Source organism: Polypterus senegalus, chromosome 1, assembly GCF_016835505.1.
Source record: "Polypterus senegalus isolate Bchr_013 chromosome 1, ASM1683550v1, whole genome shotgun sequence".
In the NCBI taxonomy this organism is placed as follows: domain Eukaryota; kingdom Metazoa; phylum Chordata; class Cladistia; order Polypteriformes; family Polypteridae; genus Polypterus; species Polypterus senegalus.
The window spans coordinates 197,254,409-197,282,290 of NC_053154.1; the positions used below are offsets into that span (position 1 = coordinate 197,254,409).

Here is a 27,882-nt window from a genome sequence, read left to right on the forward strand (position 1 = left end):
AGTGGCTTATAGTACTTTATTGGCTCAATCATTCAAGATATGCAAAGTATAGTAAAACAGTATTGGTAAAGCAATATTTATTAAAGAAAAGTAAAAGAGTAATAGCAAAATATAAATAAAGAATATAAAAGTGTGCATATAAAGCCCACGTAAAAATAAACCTTTATTTAAAAATCAGAAGGCTTCCATCCATTCATCCATTATCCAACCCGCTATATCCTAACTACAGGGTCACAGGGGCCTGCTGGAGCCCATCCCAGCCAACACAGGGCGCAAGGCAGGAAACAAATCCCGGGCAGGGCGCCAGCCCACCACAGTCAGAAGGCTTCATGCCAGTAAAATAAAAAATGATATTTTGTTTAAGGACATGAAAGCCAACAGGTATCACCAAAGGAAGTAACTGTCTCATCAGCTACTTGTCTTAATTCATAAGTCAGGATGCTGCATGGACATTGGGACTTATGTCAGAAAAAAAGTTCACACAGTTCAGTTACTGCCTCACTGAGGCTTGTCTGAGCAACTTACAGCAAAATGCATTTCACTGTAGTTTTTAAACAAAATGTCTGCAGTCACAAAATAGTGATTTGTCCTTCGGACACAATAGGTTCATTGGAAATTTTAAACTAGCCCAGTGGAAGTTAGTAAGGGTATGGGCGTGAGTGAGCCCACTGATAGAGTTGTACCCCTTCACTTTTGACTCTAGCCTCCAGGATTTGAAAATGGGTGGATTAAAGGGAGTTTTAATTCCACCACTTTCTAGGGATAATAGTAAGTTCAACAGCGACTTTAAAATGGGTGTATGTAAGTATCACCTGCATCTCCTCTCTCACCACATTCATAAACCTTCTAGGCCTTCCTCTTTTCCTCTTCCCTGGCAGCACTATCCTTAACATCCTTCTCCCAATAAAACTCAGCATCTCTCCTCTGCACATGTCCAGACTCACACAATCTCACCTCTCTGACTTTGTCTCCCAACTGTCCAACTTGAGCTGACCCTCTAATGTACTCATTTCTAATCCTATCCATCCTCATCACACCTAGTGCAAAAGTAGCATCTTTAATCTGCCACCTCCAGCTCTGTCTCTTGCTTTTTAGTCAGTGCCACTGTCTCCAACCCATATAACATAACTGGTCTCACTACCGTCCTGTAGACCTTCCCTTTCACTCTTGCTAATACCCGTCTGTCACAAATTACTCCTGACACTCTTCTCCACCCATTCCACCCTGCCTGCACTCTCTTCTTCATCTCTCTTCCACAATCCCCATTACTCTGTACTGTTGATCCCGAATATTTAAATTCACATTTGCTAACTCTACTCTCTGCATCCTCGCCATTCCACTGACCTTCTCATTTACACACATGTATTCTGTCTTGTTCCTACTGACCTTCATTCCTGTCCTTTCTAGAGCATATCTACATCTCTCCAGGGTCTTCTCAACCTGCTCCCTACTATTGCTACAGATCACAATGTCATCAGCAAACATCATAGTCCATGAGGACTCCTGTCTAGTCTTGTCTGTCAACCTGTCCATCACCATTGCAAATAAAAAAGGGCTCAGAGCTGATCTCTGATGTAATCCCACCTTCAACTTGAATGCATCTGTCACTCCTACCGCAGACCTCACCACTGTCACACATTCCTTCGTACATATCCTGTACATCTCTTATGTACTTCTCTGCCTCTCTCGACTTCCTCATACAATACCACAGCTCTTCTCGAGGCACCCTGTCATATGCTTTCTCCAGGTCCACAAAGACACAATGCAATTCCTTCTGCCCTTCTCTAAACTTCATCAACATCCTCAGAGCAAACATTGCATCTGTGGTGCTCTTTCTTGGCATGAAACCATACTGCTGCTCACTAATCATCACCTCACTTCTTAACCTAGTTTCCACTACTCTTTCCCATAACTTCATGCCGTGGCTCATCAATTTTATTCCCCTGAAGTTACTGCAGTCTTGCACATTCCCCTTATTCTTAAATATGCACCAGTACACTTTTTCTCCACTCCTCAGGCAACCTCTCACTTTCCAAGATTCCATTAAACAATCTGATTAAAAACTCTCCTAGACACCTCCATGCGTCCATAGGCATGTCACCTGGACCAACGGCCTTTCCATTTTTCATCCTCTTCAAAGCTGTCCTTACTTCCTCCTTGCTAATCTGTTGCACTTCCTGATTCACTTTCTCCACATTATCCAACCTCTCTCTCTCTCATCGTTCTCTTCATTCATCAGCCTTTCAAAGTACTCTTTCCATCTGCTCAACACACTCTCCTCGCTTGTGAGTACGTTTCCATTTTTATCCTTTATCACCCTAACCTGCTGCACATCTTTCCCAGCTTGGTCCCTCTTTCTAGCCAATCGATACAGGTCCTTTTCTCCCTCCTTAGTGTCCAACCTCTCATACAACTCATCATACGCCTTTTCTTTAGCCTTCACCACCTCTCTCTTCACCTTGCACCTTATCTCCTTGTACTCTTGTCTACTTTCTGCATCTCTCTGACTATCCCACTTCTTCTTTGCCATCCTCTTCCTCTGTATACTCTCCTGTATTTCCTCATTCCACCACCAGGTTTCCTTTTCCTCCTTCCTCTTTCCAGATGTCACACCAAGCACCCTTCTTGCTGTCACCCTTACTACATCTGCTGTAGTTTCCCAGCTGTCTGGTAACTCTTCACTGCCACCCAGTGCCTGTCTCACCTCCTCCCTAAACTCAACCTTGCAGTCTTCCTTTTTCAACTTCCACCATTTGATCCTTGGCTCTGCCTCACTCTTTCCTCTTCTTGATCTCCAACGTCATCCTACAGACCACCATCCTATGCTGCTTAACTACACTTTCCCCTGCCACCACTTTGCAGTCTTCAATCTCCTTCAGATCAACTCTTCTGCATAGGATGTAATCTACCTGTGTGCATCTTCCTCCACTCTTGTACGTAACCCTATGTTCCTCCCTCTTCTTAAAATACGTATTCACCACAGCCATGTCCATCCTTTTGGCAAAATCCACTATCCTCTGACCTTCTTCATTCCTCTCCTTGACACCATACCTACCCATCACCTCCTCATCTCCACTGTTCCCTTCACCAACATGCCCATTGAAATCCGCTCCAATCACCACTTTCTGTCCCTTGGGTACACTGTTCATCACTTCATCCAACTCACTCCAAAAATCTTCTTTCTCACCCATTGCACACCTAACTTGCGGTGCATATGCACTAACAACATTCATCATCACACCTCCAATTTCCAGCTTCATAATCATTACTCTGCCTGACACTCTTTTCACCTCCAAAACACTCTTGACATACTGTTCCTTCAGAATAACTCCTACCCCATTTCTCCTCCCATCCACACCATGATAGAACAATTTGAATCCACCTCCAATCCACCTGATCTTACTCCCCTTTCATTTAGTCTATTGCATGCACAATATATCAACCTTCCTTCTCTCCATTATATCTGCTAACTCTCTACCCTTACCAGTCATACTGCCAACATTCAAAGTTCCTACCCTCAGTTCCACTCTCTTTACTTTCCTCCTCTCCTCCTGCCTCCAGACACGTCTCCCCCCTCTTCTTCATTTTCTTTGGCCAACAGTAGCCCAATTTCCACCAGCACCCTTTTGGCTAACAGTACTGATGGTGGTCGTTGTTTACCCGGGGCTCGACTGATCTGGTATGGAAATTTGTATTGTTGTCCTTATATTGATTTGGCACAATTTTACACTGGAAGCCCTTCCTGACGTAACCTTCACCATTTGTCCGGGCTTGGGACCGGCATGAAGAAACACACTGGTTTGTGCATCCCCTGTGGCTGGGTTAACAAACTGCAGCTTTCCATGACCCTGAAATTAGGGAAATTCAGAACATGGATAAAAGTTTTTACTAAGCATTTTGTGATGCCCACTGTTACCATGACAGTCCTATTTTTGGTGCTACTGCAGCTAACTTTTGTTTTTAGTGTTTAGTGCAGAGATAAGCTCTTAGCTGTTAAGATACCATAAACATTTTTAAGGTCACAGCTACCAGGAAATTAAAACATAAAATATACAATTATATTGCTTTATTTATAGAGTTATGATTAAGATGGGATTTCTAGGGGAATACCTGACAGATATGTCCTCAGGCATTAACTGTATTAGCAGTGCTTACTAAGGTGTATAAAATTTTAAAAAAGTATTTTAGCCCATGGTAGTAGTTTATGCAATCTCAGTCTGTTTTAGCAAACTATTCACATTTGTTTCTAGGGGGTAACTTCAGACCATCCATTTTTTCTATATCAGCTTATCCTGTTCAGGGCAATGGTGAGCCAGTTCCTATCCTGGCAGCATCATATGCACAAGGCAAGAACCAACCTGAAATGATTTGGGCCACTGTATGATTGGAAACCTTCCCAGGTACACCCACACTTGCTCATCCTGGGCATATTTAGAGGAGCCAACTAGCTTAAGATGCACATCTTTGTAATGTCGAAAGAGAACTGGAGTACTTGGAGAAAAAAATAACTCTGACTCAGGTAGAATCAGCCACACAGACAATGTATAAAAGCTGGGTCTCGAACCCACAACTCTTGTTACTATAAAGCGTAAACATACTGTATCACTCTTAGTAAATTCTGTCTTCTTCATATGCTCCTTCCTTTATTTTAATTTGAAAATCACATCATGTTCCTGCAGCCATTAACCAGAAACAAATACACACAACAGTGATGTACAACAATGTGTGTCTACTCTGAACGTTCATGTGGCATCACCAACTTACCCAGAAGATTCAGCTTTAGTGACTTAAAAGAAATTTGACATCACAATGAGTAATACATAGGAATGTTTGAAAATATGATATACAGAACCTGAAGTATTAATAAAAAGACATACAATTTTTCTTTTTATAATCAGCCTACAGTCAATCTACAACTCCATATGGTTGTTCCTTCATCTGTTAGGAATGAGGCATTCCCTCAAAGTTTGTTACATTGTTTTTGATAAACAAATTTGATGCACATTATTGATTTAAAAGTAGTCCAATAGATAGGTGTGTCAAATTGCACAATTGAAGCACTGAAGAGAGGAGTGCCTACATACACTTTATAAATATATTAGTTTATTGCATCATTTTCTCTGACACACATCTCATGAATGGGTTGTGAATTGTCCATTAGAGCATTTTGTGTTTGATTTTGTCTGAGAACACAGTGAGAGAAGAAAACATATAAACTGGTAGAACTTTACTGCAGCTTGATTGATCTGTGAAAAGAAGTAGATTTTGGTTTCAGCCATTAGAGTAAAGCATGTAGAAGGCAGTAGATGAACAAAGGAAACCCAGAGCTCATGGATTTGAACAGTACATTGTAGGAAGAACATTTTGCTCTTTCTCTTCATTTTCTAAATTATTATAAGGACACTCTTTGTTATACATCAGTTGTCCCCTTCAAGAGGCTGTTCAATACTTATTGTTATGACGGCAGGCAAGTACCACAAACGTGCCTGTAGAGATGTTAGAGGGGAAAGACTTTTACATACACTGCAGAGCAATGATAAGATAATGCTATAAAGTCGCATTGTGTTCTGTGCTGAGTCTGATTGAGTCAAAGTGCCCTACTGGAATGCTTGATGATTTCATTGTACGTTAAAGGACCCCCTATCAAAAATTGGACCTATCTCAGTAGTGCTTAGAAAAAGTCATAGCAACCTTAATTCTACTCAGACTGGAGCAGGTAGTGCAATAGTCTGTGTTGAGTGCTTCTAATTAGGGGAATAATAGTTTTGACTTCACTGGGGGCTCACATTTTGCACCATCAAACACAATCAAGGATTTGTAAGGGGTCAGTAAAGATCATCTCAACTGCAGTATATACTCTGGTTGCAACTAAGGTTGCCAGTTGTCTCCAATCACCATTACGGTTGCTCTGAAACCTAGCTTGCAATTAATTGACCAAAGAGCTCGCTTAACAATGCCTTTTTATCTGAATATCTGTTATTGAATGATGAGTGTTGTAGTTGCTGGAGAGCTGCCAGTTGCTACTTTGAATGCTTAAACCCATAATGAGGTATTAGCTGGAGTTAAGCTGCTGTAGCTACTTTTTTGTGTGACTTCTTCCATGTTCTGATCTCTTAAATGTCAAGGTGCTGCTGTGTAACATGGCATTATATTCCTTGAATACTTGACCACTGCACCAACAATAATTCTGAATGGCTTTTTTTCCATGGGCTGGACATTTGACACTGAGCTTGTCTTTGGATTTCAGAATGATTACCCATGTGTCTCCTGCAGGACTTTGACTTCAATGGCTGTGTGCTTGCTATGATTGCTATCTACCTTTAACTTTGCTTTATCAAGACCAATAAAACAACTGTACTGTATTGGTATATCGGTCTGTGACTTAGTTCATGTTTGGCCATGACTCCTTTTCTACATGTGTGCTACAATGGTTGGTATCTTTGGATATACTCCAATACAGCTATTAGTCTGCGACTTTGTGGTCTGATTATTTCTCTTTCATATAGGTACATGCTGGAATGCTTATCACAATCCCTTCTGTGTGACAATTTATATCAGCTGGATGCTTCCTACTATAGCTATCACATTACCTCAGCTACTAGAGCTAAATGAATACCACACTATAAGACTTAACACTTTCCAGTAGCTGTTGCATAAGTTGAAATTCTATAGGCTGGATGTTTGTTATTATGATAGGTATTTGGTTTATCCACACTGTCTGTATAAATAAGTGGCTTTACTTTTTTAGCTTGATATTTCCCACCATGCATTCTGACAAATTGTGCCTCTGTGCTCTGGACACTTATCATTCTATCTCCTACAACTGGAGGGTTACCACCATGACCTGGGGGTGATCTGGCCCATCATTGCAGTAACTTGTCTTCTGTGACCTCTCCTTCTGTTTAGCACCATGACACTTCTATTTGACGTCGCTAGCATATAATGTTGGTTGGTGCTTTGTAATTTAATACGGCCTCCTCTCTTGTGCCGCTAATTTCATGAGGTAGGCTGTCCAGCACCAGTGTTAACATAGCATTTCAGTCTGGGTGTATGAGTGGAGCTACTATGAAAATTTGCCTGGCTAATTGGATTTTTCCAGTGGCTCTCTGATTTTATAGACTGTTGTGTTTCTTACCAGGAAGATGAGTGACAACAAATATGCCTCCCTGGCGTTGCTCTGTTTTGGGGGTAGCCTTGCCTTATCAGGACTCTTCTACAACTTATACAGAAAGAAGAGGGAAGAAGTGCAGAAGCTTAAGGTAAGGTGTCACCTCAGTCTGCTAGTAAGTGCCATGTAAAATGTGTTAAAAACTAACTTCCATTCAATGTATATGTCTGTGCCCACTCTGCCACAATAGGAAATTCCAAAGGTGGAACTAAATGAAGATTTGATAAACTCCATAGAATCACTGCAGCCAAAGCAAATCAACTATGTGGCAGTTGAAGGTAAGCATCCTTTTGGGCTTGCTTTATTGTTAAAACAGGGATTTCAAACTCAATTTCTGGAGGACTCTACTGGCAGCAGTTTTTCCTTAGAGCAGGTTTTTCAGGTTATTTTCATATTATGTTTGTCAGGTTTGTTTGCTACAGGTACAGCGGGTATACCTCTCTCTAATAATCATTGTAACTCTGAAACTTCTGTTGCCCCTGAAGGGCTAGGACTCTAAGGCAGTCTCTCATGGTCCCATTCCCTTGAAGGAACAGCACAGTCACGTGCTTCTCATTTTTTGCCCATGTATTTACTATTGGATGGACAGAAGAGTACCAGTCCTCTCTAAACTCAGCTTCAGATGGACAATTTAGATCCTGTTTGGCAAGTAGTGGCCATGTGCTCCCACTACCCTACCCCCTGGCTAGTCCCCACAAGCTTCACCAGGAGGTCTTGTGCCCTGGTTCATACCCTCCCATGGGTCCAGCTTTCTTAATGTTCACCGCCACATGTTGACTCAAGTCTGCTCTAATGTCCTCAGAGAACATCGCATGCTTCTGCCATGGTTGAAACTCTCACATGCCCTGTGTTTGGGCAACCAGATTACATATAGGGCTTACCACTATGTAGCATTCCCTACATTCTGACTTTAAGATCTCTATTTCTGTCAGTGTATATCACCATATTTTTTTATTTTTCTGAGGAACCTTCTGTGTGACTTCCACCTGCCTTGTAGTAACGTGGTGGTGCATTGGACTCGGGCAGTTCCTTGGCAACTACACAACCTTTCACATATACAGAAAGTCATAATTGAGTGCTTTATTTGCCTCATTTGGAAACTTCAGCAAATTTGTGCAAGTTGATGTTTACTTCCTAAACACATGCAAACTATAATTAAAGTAGTTCTGTACAGTAATTGAAAGAATTTGTGGTATTTTATTCAGGGGCACTGCATAACTGCATAACCTGTAAGTAAAGAAAGTCAGGGACTTTTTGTGAGACAAGTGCCAGCTTTACTCCTTCCTTATTTACCTTATCTTTTCTTCATTGCATTGCCTTTGCTTGTGCTTTATTAATGCCAGCCAGTTATTGCTGTCTAAAATAATTTACAGTCCTAAGCCTATTTACAGCAAAAATCTAATAAAATACATTCACATTAGTGACCGTACTATAAGTTCCATCAGTAGTGGTCTTGGGTGAGCCTTGGGGGTGCATGTTATTATATTAAGCAATTGTCTTTAATTAAACGTTCTCCTTTAATTTTATGACAGTTTTATAGCTTATTTTGCTGGAAAGACAATGAAGCCCTTGATTTACAAGATTTTAGTCATCATGTTCTATTAACATTTTCATTCATTTTAAATGTTAATAATTTTTAAATCAAAGTCACAAAAAGGACTGCAGTGTATTCCTATATCAATTTCACATCAAAAATGAATGAAATCAAAAAATATTTATCAAATAACTGCATGCAGCAAATACATTAATTAAAATCAAAAAAGTAGTCTTCAATGGACCTGGACACAAAAGGAGGTGAAATGGGAAATTAAGCAGGCAACACAAAACTGTAAGAATGGAACTTTGGAATAAACTGACAACTTGAGTTCATTGTGGAATGGCATGAAGATGATGGGTGGCATTCACACTAAATGCAATAATCGTGTTGAATTAACAGGGGTTTGAAATTACTATCATTTGGCTCAAAAACTCATGTAATTCTATTTAAGATTAGAGATACACAATTTTACTTCAGAAATTAGTTAGCAAAAGAACATCCTCAGGACTGGAGCCAGTTGGAGCCCTTCTTTAAGCAAAACGACTTATAGATTTCCCAGGAGCCTTTAATACAATTCAGTCCCACGTTATAGTTGTCAATCTGATCAGTTTTCTTTGGACCATTACTTGGTGTTAGGGACTTTTTAACTAATAGAAAACAAAGTATTAATGGTTGTTTCTCTGATAGTCTTAAATTATCAATGTAATCACCTCAAGGCTCCTGTCTGTCTTCTCTTCTGTTTATCTTATATACAAAAGACTGCATTTGCACACACAAAGAGAGACTTGTCCTGAAATTTGCAGATGACTATGCTATTGTGAGTATTCTACAACATAAAGAGGCAGCCAATCACCTGTTGCTGATGAGTTTATGCAGTGGTGAATGTCCTTTTTACAATTAAATATCTCTTAAGACAAAGGATATGGCTGTAGATTTATTGTGCTCCCCTCTTCCCACTCTCTCAACAATAATTAAAAGGCAGAAAGTGGACATGGTGGAGCACTGCCCATGTCTATTTACAATTGGTACTTTTCTATTATTGTGACACAATTTTTGGATTTTAAATTATTGGACTGCCATACCCCTACCACAAATACTAACCTTAAAGTACCTATAGGTCCTTAATGTTAATGTTCCCTTTGGGTGCCTAATCTTAAAAACGATGATACGATTTGCTTCACGATAACAGAAAAGTACCTTATAATCATTGATAACAGATTAACTTGTGATCTCAACACAGAACACATTTGTAAGAAGAGGTAATTGTTTTAAAGTAAGTCGACAAAGCCATAATGACACTTTTTCTTGAATCTGTTTTTTATATGTGTTTGTATATATTGGTTTGGCAGCATCAGCATTAATAATTGTTTTGAAAACATAACATGTATTGTAGTCCTAGCTATATGAACCTCCTGTAAAAAGCATCACATAGCATCCAAAATACTTTTCTGACCAGAAAACAAAGAAGGGTTTTCTTACTGACATCTTCCATGACTTTAACTGTCTTTGTGATTTCCATGTCATTAGCTTTGACAACACTTTTCAAAAAGAATAGACTCTAACAACATTTCTAGATATGATTTTCATTGCTCTTATTTATTTTTCAGGTATTGTCCTACCAGATGGTGAAATGCTGACCAGCCATTATGTTCCAACATGTTATGGGGTCATCCAGAAGTCCATTGTTCAGCAGAACAAGAAAGTTTTTAACAAGATTACAAATACATGGTTAGTGTAAGTGGAAGGGCATTGCAAAAAATGAATCTATGGAAAATTCTTAAATTATGGGTCATTTTGGCATGTTCACCACACAACTCCACCAATTCCATGATATATTGTTTGTTGTGTCAATAATGACCTTCTAAACCCTTTTGTATACAAAAAGGAACACAGCAGGTGGGCGCCTTAGGCTGTCAGTGTTCACTTTCAGTGGTGTCCTTAGACATTACCCTTTTACTCCATTGAGTGATATATTAATAGAACAACTTTAAAGGAAAAAATTTTAAATATGCCTTTACTCTTATTATATTCTTAAGAAAATCTTGACTAATATACTATTAACAGTATCTTATTGAGCTGAAAGGCATCATGCAATCATTCTGTTTCCACATTTCTGTATAATGTAATTCCACCAATGCCACTCATTGATGAATGTTTTTGGTTGTACCTGGGATATCATTTGTAACACATGCAGCCTTATAAGACGTACAAACTGCTGAAAGCTGGTTGAATACTCACACAAACTTATTGCTGAACTCATCTGTTTTGTACTAGGCAGATTCATGCCTGCATAATTAGAGAGGCAAATGAAGTGAAGTGATCTTAGTGAATGTTTTTATATTGAATTAAGATCATGACAGTGGCTCTGAGTTCATGTGAGCTGCAGTTGTAAAATTTAAGAAAATCCAGTCTTAACTGAATTAATCTGAAACAAGTTTAGGTTTGTATACCTCATGCAATGTGTAATATTAAGTATCTTAGTAAGAAAAGTAAAAAAATGAAAAGACATTAGTGCAAATGCAAATAAACAGAGAATATTTTTCTCTGTTTTGTTTTATGAAATCCTGAGGTAAAGTTCACCAAAACTATTGACTGGAGATTTTACTCCAACAACTGGAATACTGAAAAGTCTAGTTACACAATTCACAGGACATGCCAAGGTTTTACTCCACTTGTTCTCATTTAAAAACATAATAAAAATAAATCCCACTTGGATACTAGCCAAGCTAGTGTCAAAAAATGTATTGATTGAATCCCATTGTATCATCTGTTACAGTTATGGCTTGGAAACTAAATAGAAAATTGAAGTCCAGAAGGGGTGTAGATCTCTTGAGATTTGCATATTCACATTCCATTTTTACAGTTTCGTTTTTATTGCTGATTCCTGTATTAAGATATCACAAGGCCAATAATCAACATACTTTGTTAGCAACTAATGTATCAAAATATGAAGCTTTTCGTTCAGCTATTTTCTGACAATGGCAATGTGACCTGGACTTGTGATCTCTGAATGCTGAATCCAGGAGGTTGCAGTTGTCTCCAGCTTTCAGTTCATGTTATGCAGTTCAGTAAACCTATGGTGTAACTGTTGCTATAGTTAGCAAAAAATTTGTGCTGAAGACCATTATAGCAACAGGGAATGTACAGTATGCTGCCAACCTAATGGGACACTAAATACTGTAATCACAACTATTATAACGTCACATATGCTAAAAACTCAACTGAGAAAAAGTACTACATGCATAAATTCTGTATTTAAATTAAATACATTGGACAACTTCTGTGGAGACTGACACAAATTCAGCTACAGTATAGATCAATGCTATATTTAAATGAGCCACAAGAAATAATAGTAACATGGAGCTATGTATTTTAATTCTTTCTTGGTTATCGTGGCACGGAGAGTGTTGCATGAAAGAAGGTGGACAGGCAACCAAGTATTTTACTGTACTTCCATACATATTACAATAATAGTTGATCCTGTAGTATATAGAATCTGCAATGAAAGGATTATCTCCAGTTAATAGAGCCACAACACATTACACCTTGCATTGAAGTAGGTTAGAAAATGGATGGATGAATTTTCAGTACGTGTCACTGTTCTTTTCTTACAGAGTTTATTTTTTTTATTAATGTAAAAATATTTTCTAGATATTAAAAATCAGTACAATTATTTTCTTGTTTTTTGGGATCCTTTATTCTTCACTTAGAGTTTAGGTTGATGGTTAAGTTTTGGGCTGTAGTTGTCAATCTAAGGTATAACGCTAAAATATTTTATATTTACTGTATATCTTATTTTTAATTAAACAAGTTAAGCAATATATGAATTTTTCACTATTCTGAACTATGACTTGCAACACATTCATTGACTTCCTATTTTTGTAACAATGCTGCAAGTGGCCAACAAGCGGTCTTTCAACTTGCAAGGAAATCATGGGGGTTGTTGGCAGCCACCGTTAAAAAAAAACTTCACAAAGCTCTGAGACTACAGAAAGGACTTTTTTTTGCTCTCCGCGGGAGTAGCTCTGTTGCAGCCGTCCACAGGAAGGCTGCTCGCATCATGAAGGGGATGGGGGAATGAATGCCCTCGGGAGCCCCATCCCCGGAAGAGTCGAAACCGTTGGAGAGCCAATGGGGTCAGGTCTGTTGGGGATCAGAACTGGTGTGGTGCGGAGGCGTTGCCCGCTGCACAGCAGCACTTGGGTCCCAATTTGAGGCGGCCCATACGGGTAGGCGCATGGAACGTCTTGTCTCTCCTGCAAGATGATCATCTTACTTTGTTGTCTGAGGAGCTGCGTAAACTCTGCATTTCAGTGGTGGCACTCTCTGAGGTGCGCAGACAGGGGACTGGCCAGATCTCTGCAGGTGGACACATATTTTATTGGTCTGGTCAGTCTGATGGCTTTCATACTCGGGGAGTAGCTGTTGCTGTAGTGGACTGGCATCTTCTGATGGTGTCCGATGTCATTCCTTTCAACAAGCATATTATGAAACTCGTCTCAGTGTATGCTCTGACCGCGGTGAGTGATGTCTCAGCGAGGGAGACATTTTATTTGCACTTCGCTCGGTGGTTGATGGGTGCCCACGAGGTGACACTCCTCTGGTCATGGTCGACTTCAATGGAGCCACTGGCACTGATAGGGCTCGCTATGAGGATTGCCAGGGTCCCCATGGGTCTGGTGACCATGGTGAAAGTGGCTCCATGTGCAAAGTCAAAGGCTTTGGATCGCTGGATCTTGGTTCCAGTGCCCAGAACCGCATCATTAGATTTGGTACTCCAATACTGGTGGTGCGGTTAAGGAGATTGATTTCATCCTCGTGGGCAGAGGCTGTAAGCTCTTGCAAAACTGCAGGGTCTACAGAAGTGCCGAATTTATGAATTCTGACCACAGACTTGTTGTTGCTACTCTTAGGATCCAGATAAGGTCCAGTAGGTTACCACCTGCTAGGAAAATTAGCCTGGACTTGACAAGACTCCAATACCAGGCTGTTTCTAATGAGTTTGCACGCAGTTTGTTTGAGGAACTTGTATATTTGGGTACAACTGCCAATCCTAATATGATGTGAGAGACCTTCCATGACAAGACCCTGACGGTTGCTGAGGGTTGTGTTGATGTTACTGGTGTTCCCAGAAGGAGATGGTTCATCTCGCAGGGCACCCTGGATATCATCGAGAGGAGTTGCAGCGCATGGCTCAATGGCAGCTCTGGTCTGTACCGGGAACTGAGAAGGATGGCTGCGAGGGCTCTGAGGGCAGGTAAAGAGACATTTGTTAGAGGAATCTGTGAGCAAGTAACACACCATCTATGGTCTAGCAACCCACGTCCTGCTTACAGAGGAATCGCAGCATTACGCACATCTAAATCTGTTCCTCAGAAAGTCGCAGTCAGGGCGGCTGATGGAACGGTCCATATGGATGACACTGTAGTTGTGACACGCTGGCTATTTTGAGCAGTTGTTCAAAGCTGATCCTCCGGCTAGGACGTTGGATATCTCTGGGTTCACGATTCTTGAGGCTGATCCTACAGTTAGCTGTGAACTACCCAGTCTCACTGAGATTGTACAGGTGGTGAACCAGCTGAGGGGGGGAAGGCTGCAGGTATCTGTGGCATCTGGGATGAACATCTCCAGGCTGGTGGTAAGGCTGTCCTCTTGGCATTGCAATCAATCTTTGCTTCCATTTGGGAGACTGGCATCATCCCAGCTGACTGGAAAACAGGACTTGTTGTCCCTCTAAGGAAAGGGAAGGGTGATCGCCTGGATTGCAGCAACTACAGGGGGATAACACTGCTTTCGGTGCCAGGTAAAGTCCTTGCTCGGGTCGTCCTCAATAGGATCCATGATCACTTGCTCACCTACCAACTGGAACAGTCTAGTTTTATGCCTAAGAAGTCTACTATCGACTACATCCTGGCGCTCAGGGTTCTCATGGGGCGCAAACGCGAATATCGGCAGATTTTCTTTGCAGCGTTTGTCGATTTTCATAAAGTGTTTGACTCAGTTGATCGAGCTGCCCTGTGGGACATCCTGAAGATTCGCGGGATCCCCTTGAGGTTTCTGGATATCATGGCCGGCCTGTACACTGATACTGTGAGTGCTATGCAGAGTGGAGGCAGGACCTCTGCGTTTTTCCCAGTTGATTCTGGGTTTTGTCAGGGGTGTGTTCTTGCTCCTACTCTGTTTGATGCAAGGTCGTGGGGTCCAGTGGCTGTGGGGCATCTGTTGGTGAAGAAAGATTCACAGATCTTGACTTTGCTGACAAAGCTGTGACCTTCGCGGAGTCAATGAAGGCTCTGATCGGGGCACTCGAGAGACTGAGTGAGGAGTCTGAGTGTCTGGGCTTGCGAGTGACCTGGATAAAAAAACAAGTTCCAGGCCTTTAATGACCTCTTGGGCACGGTCATCAGCAGTGTGTCTGTTTGCGGAGAGAGCGTCAACCTTGTCAAGAGGTTTACTTACCTTGGCAGTGACATTCATGTTTCTGGTGACTCTTCCTATGTGTCAGTAGTCGGATTGGGAGAGCATGAGGGGTCATGAGGTCGCTGGAAAGGGGTATGTGGTGCTCCCGATATTTATGCAAAAGGACAAAGGTCCATGTCTTTAGAGTCCTGGTGCTTCCTGTCTTGCTATATGGTTGCGAGACATGGACGCTATCCAGTGACCTGAGATGAAGACTGGACTCCTTTGGTACTGTGTCTCTCCAGAAAATCCTTGGGTACTGTTGATTTGACTTTGTGTCGAATGACCGGTTGCTCATGGAGTTCCGAATGAGGCACATTACCTGCATTGTGAGGGAGCATCAGTTACGGTACTACGGCCATGTGGCGCGTTTCCCAGAGGGTGATCTGGCTCGTTGTTGGGGACCCCAGTGGCTGGACCAGGCCAAAGGATTGCCCATGTAACACCTGGCTGCGGCAGATAGAGGGTCATTTCCGGAGGGTGGGACTGGACCGCGTGTCTTCCTGGGGGGTTGCCAACTGGGATCCCAAGTTGTTTCATTGTGTAGTGGGTGCGGCAATGCACTGTACCAGTGCATGCTCCCCAACTTGACTTGACTTGACTTGCTTCAGTCTACAGTGTTTATTTCAATATGTCTGTGCGTTTACATCTGAGCAGCGGTAAAATCTCAATACTAGTGACAGAGCTGGACCTTGTATATAATAGCTATTTCAGTATACTGTATGTTTATATATAGTAGCTTTTTCACAGTTTTTCTTTTCTCATTTTAAGTTATTGCTCAGATTTTGCTGTTTACTAAAATAAATAAAATCACTGTTTTAAATATTAATTTTAAAAGGATGGTGGTATAGATTCATTACAGTTTCTTAAAATAAGAGAAGTTTAACTTTCAATTTATGTTTTTTTCAGGGTTCCTAAGATGAAAAACCTTCAAGAGACAATCAAAACTGTGCCTTTTAGCCTGGCAGCTAACAGTGATTATGACACACGGGTGTCTGTGCATGTGGAATCCCCTCTGACTGCCATGGGTTTTAGTCTGGAGTTAGTGCATAGTCGTCTACGTTTTAAGGATTACTTTGGACATCTGTTAAACATGGAGAAGCCCTGGTGGCTGGAAGAGAAGGAAGAGATGCTAAAAGTGGGCAGCACTCTAACGGGGTTTGGGGAGTTGGTACTGGACTCCAATCGTGTACTCAGACTCCGGCCTCCTATGGACGGGAATAAGTACATGCTCATCATTTCTGACTATTGGTCTTACCTGAAGCAGCAGGAGTCTTCTGTCATGCTATGCAAGGTTTTAACAGCCGTCTTTGGCATGACTGCTGCCTTGTCATCTTTATGTTTCCTTATTGGAAGTGCTATGAGACCTGAGGTCACAGGTTTAATCAGAATGGCCTAGAATCAGAGGTCGAGACGGAAAATATTAGACTCATGTGAGGATCTCCACATTTAAACAAATCCAAAATAATAGGTGACATATGAAAGCCAGCAATTAGAAGTAACGTAAAGAATATAGAATGTTCCTTAGTCCAGTTTGGAAGAATAGTTGGAGTGAAGAGGACTCTCAATGTACTTAGTAACCTATACTAGATTTGCAAGTCTGTGCTCTACTTATTTTTTATATGAAAACACAATAGACTGGGGCTGATAAAAAGCTTTGAGCAGGCTGACTTTTCTAGCTAAAGATGGAGCAAGCAAATGTCACCAGTTTCTAACCAAGTCATAAAAATCATGAAGCAGTGGCTTGTAACTAATGCAAGGTTTCCAATTTAAATAAGCATTCTGATTGTTTTCTAGGTATATATTCAATATGTAAATATGAGATTTGAAGATATACAGGCTGTGGTGGGCTGGCGCCCTGCCCGGGGTTTGTTTCCTGCCTTGCACCTTGTGTTGGCTGGGATTGGCTGCAGTAGATCCCCGTGACCCTGTAGTTAGGATATAGCGGGTTGGATAATGGATGGATGGAAGATATAAAGGGTGCCCTCTGTCTTAGATTTTTTGAAGTTGTTTTGTTTTTGGAGACACCTAGTCCAGAAAATGTACTGTATTTGTCTTCAAGAACCTCACATTGTCCTGTCTGTCCTTAGAAAAACACTCAAACACACAGGTACTACACTACAAAGTACAACTGCCCCCAACACCTACATTATTGATCAGTAACTTTCTTACTCCAAATGTTTGAAATGAGTACACAGACTAAGAACATAAACCACTACTACTTCTACATCCTAAGGCAAATTATTCCCCAGCAATCGCTATACCCTTGAACCCGGTATGTTCACTGCTGTCCCCAACTTGGTTTGCATTAGACATTTTCAGTATAACTATATCCCATTTTTTAGTGCTGAAAATTTGCAACCTGGGGAGCGGAATGAGGGAAATATCATTTTTACCTTTTACACCACTGACATTTAGCTGTTTCATTGCCTTTTGAAAATCTGACTCAAAATCTCTATGAAAACTGAGTAATAGGTGCATTTGGCTAGTTATACTCGAGAATCAGTTAACATGTTAATCTGCTAATTAATGTAATGATACCTACTATTTTATTCTGAAGGATTTAATCCATGAACTGTTCATAAATGAGCAATTAGTTTTGTGTTTAAACATCCTTACGTCAACAATAAAAAACAAACAGGGTGTCCTATGAGACATTAATGATTCTATTTGCTACAAATTTGTTAATAGTGTTAAAACAAGAAAATGATTTTGAGAGATAAAAGTAAGAATGTCAATTGGCTTCTATGGACAAGAAAACAAGCGTTTATGTAAATACATTTTACACATTTTACATTTTTTTAGGAGCTCAGGTTTTGTAAAAGTCCATAATTGTATTTTGTAGGTTATTTTCCTCTATAGTTTCTGCTTGTTTTTCAATCTGTTACCTTAAGTAGCTCATTTTAATTATGACCTTTTATCTCTGAATAAAAAACAAGCATTAATGTATCCACCATCCATCAGTCCCAATATGTAATATGTGCTTTATCTTGGTTTAAATAAATGAGAAAAAGTTTTTAATTTGATCCACATTATTAATCAATATTGCATAATGTTACAGGAGAGTAAAACTTGACGGAATTCCCACCAAAAATTATATTTCTTACATTTGTTAATTACCCCTTGTGGTCTGTAGTGATGACTGAGAAAAAAATTATATTATGTTTTCATCAAAAATGCAAATGTTTCGAAAAGAACACGAGCCTATGGTGACCGATGCTTGTCAAGAGCAAACAATATAAAAAATATCCACTAAAAATCTCAAAACACATTCATTCTTTGCTAAAATGTTGTCAAATAAATACCTATGCAGAATACACTGCCTGAAATGAACATTTGAACTGAAGACAAGTCTCTTGACCAATGAATGAGGGGGAGAGCCAAGTGTTCAATACAAAAGTGTGAACAGACTTACTTTGTGGAATCCTTTTATTTTCCAGAGGTATTTTCTTAACAAGATGTTAGAAGAAAATCCATATGTCTTGCACATTGTGAGTATATGACTGTATGACTTGAAATGTGGATTACACTACATGAGTAACCAGAGATTTTTTTCATGGATATTTTTGATATTTATTGATGCCCAGAGTTGGTCTACATAAGATCCTATTCTATCAGAAAACTTATTATCTCAATTCTACATGAAAACATGACATGAAAAAATATTTCTTGACCATCACTACAAACCACACAGGATAAGTAACATATATAAAAAATAATTTTTGGATGGAGAATTCCTTTAATGGCAACTGTAAAACTTAGACTGTCATTTATGTTGATGACAGTCTTTAGGCTGTTTACAGGAAAATGATGTAAGCATTCTGTAATGAAATATTACATTCTGTCTGATGATGAAATTGTAGCAAATTAATTTTTTTCAGCACATCGTAAAGTTTGTTTTGATAGTCCCATGATACAATATGAAATCCAAGGCTGCTGAGTTAAAATATCTTTTGTTCTTTCATATAATTCAATAATTTAGTATTTATAATAACTTATCTTGAGGCACAGTTATCCAGATATTTGCAAATTAAGGACTTAAAAAGATACATGATGTAATAGATCTACGAAGATCTGTGAAAAATCAGATGACAGGGAATTTCTTAGCTGGGTATAAGGAAATGCTTGAGAACCTCATCATATATTTTGAGGTTCTGATTCTCAATCTTTGAAGGAGCAGCTCAGTATTTTCAGATGTCTGCACTTATTTCAGCTGTACAAAGACATGACATGAAGAACTTGTTTAAAAAAATTTAATTTGAGGGTGAGGAGGCCTACGATGTACTAAATGGGAAAGGATTTGGTGGTTGAGAAAGGTTGAGAAAATAAATAAAATGGTAATCAGAAAACAAATAAACTAAATTTAAAACAGACATTATATAAAATGTATGCATAGAAAATATGATATTCCAATTATAATTTGTATTACTAGTTATTTTAATGAACCCCTGGTACAGTATACTCTTTACTTTTAACAATGATTTCTAATTTAAATTAGTTTAAAATGTTTCCCATTTAATCAAATAACAGAATACTTTTTCAATTTGCAGAGGTTTACAAGAAATGTACACATTAGTAAATATATGTCATTTTTTATAAGTACATTAAGTAGTTTCTCAAATCTGATAAAAAAACATGTTTAAAATCTTCACCCCCTAAAAAAAAGTATTTCAGACTCTCTAGTTGACTGCCAGTGCATTATTTTTTTACATTTTTGTTCCTTGACTTCACTAAGATTTAAAAATAGATTGAAAATAAATACAAATATATAATTTCACGTGTAATAAAGCCTACAATGTACTAATTGGGGAAGGATTCAGTAATGGAGACAGGTTAAGAAATTTAATAAAATGATTGATCAGAAAAGAAAAGAAATTTAAGACAGACATCATACAAAATATATATATATATATATATATATATATATATATATATATATATATATATATACATACGATTAAGGTATCACATACAATTAAAGACACTTGTGAGAGATGGCCGGCAGCAGGCCGCCAGATGGAGTCCTCCCTGCAGCGTGGAGGTGCCCCGGAGTCTCGCAGGGCATCATGGGAGATGGAGTTCGACTTCACAGCCCTGCTGGGTGCCGTGGGTGTTATCGGAAGATGCTGCAGGAGACATAGGGATTTCTATTTTCCCTATAGCCCGGAAGTACTCTCAAGTCACAGAAGTACTTCCGGGCTGAAGAAAAATATGAATCTTTATATAACCCGGAAGTGCTATTGGATCACGTGGACTGAAGGACAGGAGCACTTCCGGGTCAGGGAATATTTAAAAGACTGTGGGAAACCCAGCAAACGGAGCTGGAGTTGGGAGGAAGTGTAATGGAGCTGCTGGGTTGAGAGGAGGATTTATTGTTGATTATTATTGTGGATTATTGATTATTATTGCGTATTGTGGAGGTGGAGGTGCTTTGTGCACATTATAAAGGAAATTAAAATTATGCCTGATACTTTTACCTGGTGTCTGGACGTGTTGACCGTGGGTTTGGAGGAGCGACACCGCCCTCTAGTGTCACACACTACAATCATAATGTGTACAATAATTCATTTTATTGAACCCATGTAGAGTATACTCACTATAATAATTTATTTTTGTATGTTTTGTAGTTTAAATTGTATTAAGAAATGTTTCTCAATCAAATAAAAGAATATTTTCTTAGTAAATTATTTCAGTTTTTTTTATAAGCACATCATTTTATCAAATTTGACAAAAGTATAATTTTTCAAATATCCAGCATTTATTAAAAAGTATCTCTGAATCTCTAGTTTACTGTCTGCAATATTTTTGTTCTTTGACCTCTCTTGTATTTGAAAATAAACTGTAAAAGAACTGCTTCTTTCAAGTTGGCTATTTTTTACTTCTGAATTTCCACAATTCTTCATATATCCTTGTATTCCTTGACATTTTGTGACCTACTGTGATCAATTAGGGCTGCTCTTGAGCAAGCCTTTAACCCAGACTATCTCTAGATTAGACCACAATATATTAACAAGAAGATTTTACTAAAGGATCCACACAAGAACACACAGGTGAGTTACAGCTGGTTGACAGATAGGGTGAAACACAAAAGATATGACTTTATACCTCTTAGAAACCTGACAGTTTAGCTGTTATATCTGTCATCTGCCATAATTAAACACAATTCTGCTATTTTCCTCCTACTTGCACTTTTCTTCCCTTGACTCTGGCTTCTAACTCTTCTTCTCTGCCAGGTAAGTCTTTTCATTTTTTCCTTTTCCAATGCCATATTCAGCTGAGTGAGAACCACATGTTCCTTTCAAAGCTTGACCTAGGAATAATTATAATAAAAAAATGATTAAAACAAATGACCATAATAAAAAACGAAGACATAAGAAATGAATAGGTAAAGAAAGGCAGTCCAGCAATATCTGCAAAGATAAAAATCAGTGCAACTTGTATTTTTAATGAGCGCATAACTATTCCAGTTAAGGAGAAAAAAACACTTCCAAGGCAGATGGTGTGATTCAGAAAGTATATCTAAAAAGGTACTCTCTGTGTATAAGTAGTGAGAAAACATAGTATTTGTAGTCACTGGAATGTAGGTGGTATACTGGTATGTTGCTACCCAGAGAAGAAACTTGTGTCTCAGCCACTTTATAATAAAGAAACTGCCTTATTTTTTGAATAGATTTCTCAAATATGCTTTTCTTTGAGCTTTTTTAAACCCTAGGGTTACCCTTTCCATCCTTTTAAACAGCAACTACAAAAACTATTGTTTGGTTTTTCCAGACATGGCAAATTGGCTAAGGCCCTGTGCCAACACAGCTTTCCCCATTGCAGGGCAGAGTTCCTATTTGTCAGTGACTGGGAGCAAACTGATTCTTATCCTTTTAGGTTTTTGTAACAGAGAATAATATCTAGCATTTAGGTTTATTAACCTTTTTTATTATAATACTTTATTATTAATGTCTAACAATAGAAATGTTTCAGCAAAAGCATTACTTTATTAGTCAGCCCAGCTAGCCTGGGGGTATACAAGCCGCTACAGGACTAGGCTAAAATAGGGGCTGGACTGGAGGACTAAGCTGTGGCTTAATAGGATTGGTATGAAATAGGAAGATGGCCTACCTGATTGCCCAGGAGGTATGGTCAAGGTGGCTGGACCAAGATAAAAGAAAGATGCAACAAAGAAACTCAGTCTGTCTGCCACTTACCATTCTGATTAGATCAGCTCTTTCTCTCTGTGTCCATATGTCTGCCTGGCCCGATACAGACAATGAGCTGACTATGAAGAGAATCAAGTGTACTAGTACTATCAGGTTGTATGGTTTGCAAAGCCACATTCTATTTGCTTTTTGTTTATGGACCTAGTTATACTTGAAAATGAAAACATCCTATAATAAATTTAAATGTGCAACTTAATAACTTCGGCTTGTTCTGGTACTCTATCTAATTGGCTAGGGTTACAGATATAAAAGGAATTGTAGAGTACTGAACTATAGCTCCAGTTAATCCTGACAGTATGGCAAGAGTATGTGATTTGAGGCATTCTTTTAAGGTCTACATCAGGGGTCCTCAATTACGGTCCTGGAGGGCCACAGTGGCTGCAGGTTTTTGCTCCAACCCAGTTGCTTAATAAGAAGCACTTATTGTTCAAGTAACACTTCTGCTTCACTTTAGTTGTCTCGCACGTTAAGATTTTGAACCCTTATTGCTTATTTTAGTCTTAAACTGCTGTATCCTTGGTTTTTAATTGCTCTTAATTAGCAAGCAATTAACATGCAAATGACAAAAGAGACCAGCATTTCTCCATTTTGCTTGTTTCCATTTATACTTGTGTGTATTTATCATGCACTCTTGGGTTTAATTAAATACTTGGAAGGAAAGTGAAGAGAAAAAAGTGAAGGACTGAGAATTACTCATCCGTTTTAGCCTCCAAGTCATTTGGATGATATCTTTAGAAAGGGAAAGAAAATCCAGGATATGAGAATGTCCTGACATAGCAGAGTTAAAGCACTAACAAGCTATGAAATTAAATTATTGGCAAGAATTGCTTTCTAATTAAGCCACCGGATTAGAACTAAAAACCTGTAGCCACTGCAGCCCTCCAGGACTGTTATTGAGGACCCCTGGTCTACATAATAAAGTGTACAAAGGGGAATAAAGTCACCCTAAGACCGAGATAGATCATGTAACTAGAAGGGATATATTCTGATGCAATGATCTTTGACTCACTGGACATGTCTTTGTTCCTTGGAATGCTGTTGAATCCTGGCATCTCTCCTTTCCTGATCTTTATCTAAGAGGAGAACATGTTAAGAATATTTTCCAATTTGTTTAAACAACTTTTGGGTTGCAGTGGGACAGAGACTAACCTGGCAGCACTGTGTGTAATGCAAGAATTCCATGCCATATGCCAGTCCATCACAGACCCCACATATATACACACAGAGTGAATTTAGAGTAACAAGCATAAAGTAAAACATGCTGAAATGGAAAGGGCACCTGCTCTTAAAATATAATATATTTTATTGCTGTATGTAAATGTGAAGAGGTAAGCATTATGCCATAGTTAAAATAAATATTAAGTAAAAAAGAAACAGGTAATTCAATATGAAGTTCTTAAATAATTATGATGGTTCAAAGAGAATATATCACTGTGGCCAGAAAATATTTCCTCATGAATACTGCTTAAAAAACTAATGATAAAATACAGTATATGCAAGAACTTACTGTGTATTTTTTAGAAATAACTTTAACTATTGGCCAGTATGAGTTTCTTAATAATCATGAAACATGAAATTGGAGAGTGGGGGTTGTGCCTGTTACAACTGAGGTCATTTTGTTAATTTGTTAAGCACAATCAGCTTTTTATGTCAATTTCTTATTTTATTATTCATTCTTAGGGACCTCAAATTTATGTTAAATTAGCAGTTAAGTTTTAGTTTTGTCATTATTGATTTAAAATATTTTTAGATTTTGGAAATGCAATGTTATTGTGGTGTTGTGGTGCTATTACTGTAACAAATGAACATGGCACCTAAAGTCATGCCGTTCCATGTCACTGGTGCTACAATACACAAGCTGGCTCCGTGAAGTATACCCAAGGCTGTGGGTGTATCTTTAAATGATTTTTTTTTAATGTTAGCACTTTTGTGTGTTTTCTGGTTTTTGACTTTGAATCAATTCACATGACTTTGAATTTTGTTTTCATTTTCAGCATTGCTATATGAGAGATAATGTTCTGATTCTTACCCTTTTTCTTGGTTTTCGAGTCATGACTCATCTCCTGGTCCTTTGGCTTAGTTCAACTACTAACGTGTGTTGGGTTCGAAAATGTTGTCCGTCTGTCTGTGCCAGGGCCAGCGTTCACAGTGGCATAGTCAGCAGGATGCTCCGCCTGGTGCAAGGCGGGGACCTGCAGTAAAACAAAAAATTTCTGTGAACGGCCCGGCGCAGCAGCGGACACGCACTGGCAGCGGGAGCGGCCCGTGCACAACCCCGCAGGAGCGTTTCACCCCAAAAACCGCCGCCGGACAGCGGAATGGCTTTCCCGGGTGCGGAGGAGAACCCGACATCGCCGGGCGCAGCGGGCCCAGTCGCGCTGTCGAGACGGACAGCCAGGCCGGCGTGGCAGCACAGAAGGCCACACCAAGACGGGGGCCTCGGCATGACGGGATCCGGGAGGTAAGTGCCCTGCCCTGCATTCGCCGGCCCTCGGGTGGTCTTACCTTCATTTCTACAGGGAGGGACGAACCGGATCCTTGTCCGTAGCAGGAGCACACCGCGCCACTGGCTGTCGGCAGCGGCGGCGGCGGCAGCAAAGAAGGCTGCGGAAACGGAGCCGCTGCGGCGATTCCACAACGCGGCGAGGAGGCACGTCTCCGCACTCGGAGCAGGGAAGGCAAGATGGCCGCGGGCCGGATGTCCCGCCCGCTGACAGGCACGGGGTTGGCTGGTGTGTCTGGTGTGCCCACCGAGGATTGGATGGAGGCGGGACCTAGGAACGCCAATCTCGTGCTGAAACGAGATCCGACTGGGCCAGAGGGAGTGGCCCACAGGAGGCAGGCGTCGAGTGGAGCTGATAGACAGGTAAGCCCACTGACGTCTGCCTCTCTGTTTCCACCAGCGGCTCGGCGTGAGTCGGGGGAATCCCCTCGGCCCGCCGGGTCGCCGCTTGATTTGAGCTTTTGCTGTGCTCAGACCCAGACCGTCGGGGTGTCCAAGAGAAGAAGGAGGAACCGAAGGGTGAATGCCGGTTCCTCCGATAGGAAGAAGCGCGGCGCTGGGTGCGCGTCGGAGAAGGGCGATCTCTGTGCGGGCAGAGGAGATCCCTGGGCGGCTGGGCGAGCTGCCTGCGAGGCGGTGCGCGGACAACAAGCGGGCGGGCATGGAACCTGCGACGGAGGACTTCAGCAGGCAAGTCAGGGGCTGTCGGAAGGGGGCAGGAGCACTGCGGGTACGGAGACCGGCAGGGCACTCGGGGGGAGTGTCCTGGCAGTGCTTCTGGCCCTCTTTTTCCTTTTTCCACAGGCCCGAAGCCCCGAAGAGCGCTGGGGACGACGTCGTCACCCCATGTGTCCTCGCTAGCGGTGGGGCACTGTGGTCCCCGGCCGGGGCGAGGGGGCGTCCGTCCTGGTTCTGTTGGGAGCCACGGGTCGAGGGCATGGAAGCCCTACCCTGTAGGGGCCCGTGGCCACCGCCAGGCGGCGCCCCGATGCCAGTTTACCCCGTGTGGTCTTTGGCCGGGGATGGAGCCCGGCTGGGACGCCTTAGAGGACCAGAGGAGGGCGTGTGCCTCCTCCAGACTGAGTGGGGGCATCCGTCCTGGTTATGTAGGGGGCCTCGGGTACAGGGCTTGGAAGCCCAGCCCTGTAGGGACCCGTGGCCACCGCCAGGCGGCGCCCCAGTGCCTGTTTATCCCAGGAGCCCCGCACTTCCGCCACACCAGGAAGTGCCGGGGGGAAGACGACCGGGGAGACACAGATGGCTTCCGGGTGCACGGCCGGCACTTCCGCCACACAGGGGTGTGGCCGCCGTTAAGTGCCGGGAAGCAGCTGGAGCCCATCCGGCTCCCCATAAAAGGGGCCGCCTCCCTCCAGTCAGTGGTGGAAGTCGGGAGGCAGAAGGACTGAGCTTGTGGAAGGACTGGAGGCGGCCAGGAAGGCACAAGGACTGTGGGCCCTGGACTTGGGGGAATCAGTGCAAGAGGCACTGGGGTGTGTGAGTGCACGAGACTTTTATATTATTGTAAATAGTGTAAATAAAAGTGTGTTGGGTGCGAAAATGTTGTCCGTCTGTCTGTGCCGGGGCCAGTGTTCACAGCTTGTTCATATGGATTCCTGCCTCTTAAGACAATGAAAATGTCTCCACTCCCTCACTTTCCCATAGCTTCCTAGCTCCTCAATCAATTTTGATCTTTATTTAAATAGACACCTTATTGTTTAATTAATAAGTTGTTAAAAACATATCACAGTGTCGGTAATGGTTGGCCCTTTAAATCAATTGAATTCTACCTATGTGGTAAATTTTGGAAGGCTGAAAAATGGCTTTTTGTTATCTAAGTTATGAAAAGAGAACTCTTAAATCTATAAAATGAATACCATTTGATTAACCTCTGAATCAGCTGAAAGTAAAATAGCCCATGTTTATTCCCTAAAGCTAGTTAATGACCAAGCATTTTAATGACACCCTTGTCTTTACTGCTGAAACTTTGTTAAGTTGAAGATCCCCCCCGTTAAAATTGGAGCAGTCTTCAAAATAATACAAAATCTCTTGGCAGGCTGGAACTCATCCCATTCTGGACCAGAGATAGTCTGTGAGGAGTGTGGCTATGCCATCACTCTAGATTTTGCCCTAAGGGACTCTTCAAAATTGATTTCCTAGTTCAAAAGGAAATCATTACTGGAAGTTAAGACAGTTGCCTGTGTTATATTGTATTATTTTATTGCCTGTCCACTGCACACTGTCATCTGTGTTTGTGTTCCTTGTCACTTCCTCATATTGAATGACTCCCTGAACAGTGGCTGGAATATACAGTATTGCTGATAGATCAGTGCTGCTAATCATCTCTATAGGTCAGTGTTTTTGTACATTTATTTTGTAACCCATGTAAACTTTACTACATAAACCCTTCACTAGTGATAAGTACTAAGGGTATCTGTCTTCATTTGACCACTTTATATGTTGCTCTTCCAGGATAATGGCTAAACCAGTCTATCATGATACTATAAAAAAAATTTCAGACAAAAAGGGCCACCATAGCCTGGCAGCTCAGACATATCCAATGAAAAATGTGTTTTTCTTCCACAATTCAGATACTCCAGACCCCATACTCCAGACCCACAATTTTACAACAATATGAAGATAATGTGATTGTGTTTAGCCCAGCCCTTCTTAATTGTATACAGTATTATGTTCTTCAATGTGAAACACAACTAATATTTTGTTGTCACACAAGTGTGAACTTGAAATACTTCCGTCACTTGCATAAACATCTCTTATCCAATCATTGCCTGAACCCACAGTTTCAAAGTATCACCATTTTCTTGGACTTGACATAGTTAAGTACTGGACTGAGTTGAAATTTCCTTATTAGCATTCTCTATCCAGTCCTTCATGAACATGAAAAATACATTAAAAACAGATGAGTGATTAAACAAGGTGTTTTTGATTATGATTTTGTTTTTGTGCTCATGTTTTCACTTTCTCAGATTAGCTGCCTTCTCATGTATTT

At 40.7% G+C, this 27,882-nt stretch overlaps 1 protein-coding gene across 1 annotated transcript in view; it reads left to right on the top strand.

Annotated features, from left to right (window-relative positions):
• The first annotated feature begins 22,265 nt into the window (after positions 1-22,265).
• Positions 22,266-27,882, top strand: part of LOC120540541 (mitochondrial ubiquitin ligase activator of nfkb 1-A-like) — a 32,827-nt gene continuing 27,210 nt past the window's right edge. The window contains exon 1 of the mRNA XM_039771411.1: positions 22,266-22,289. Coding sequence (XP_039627345.1) covers positions 22,266-22,289 — 24 coding nt within the window. The remainder of the gene's footprint in view (positions 22,290-27,882) is intronic.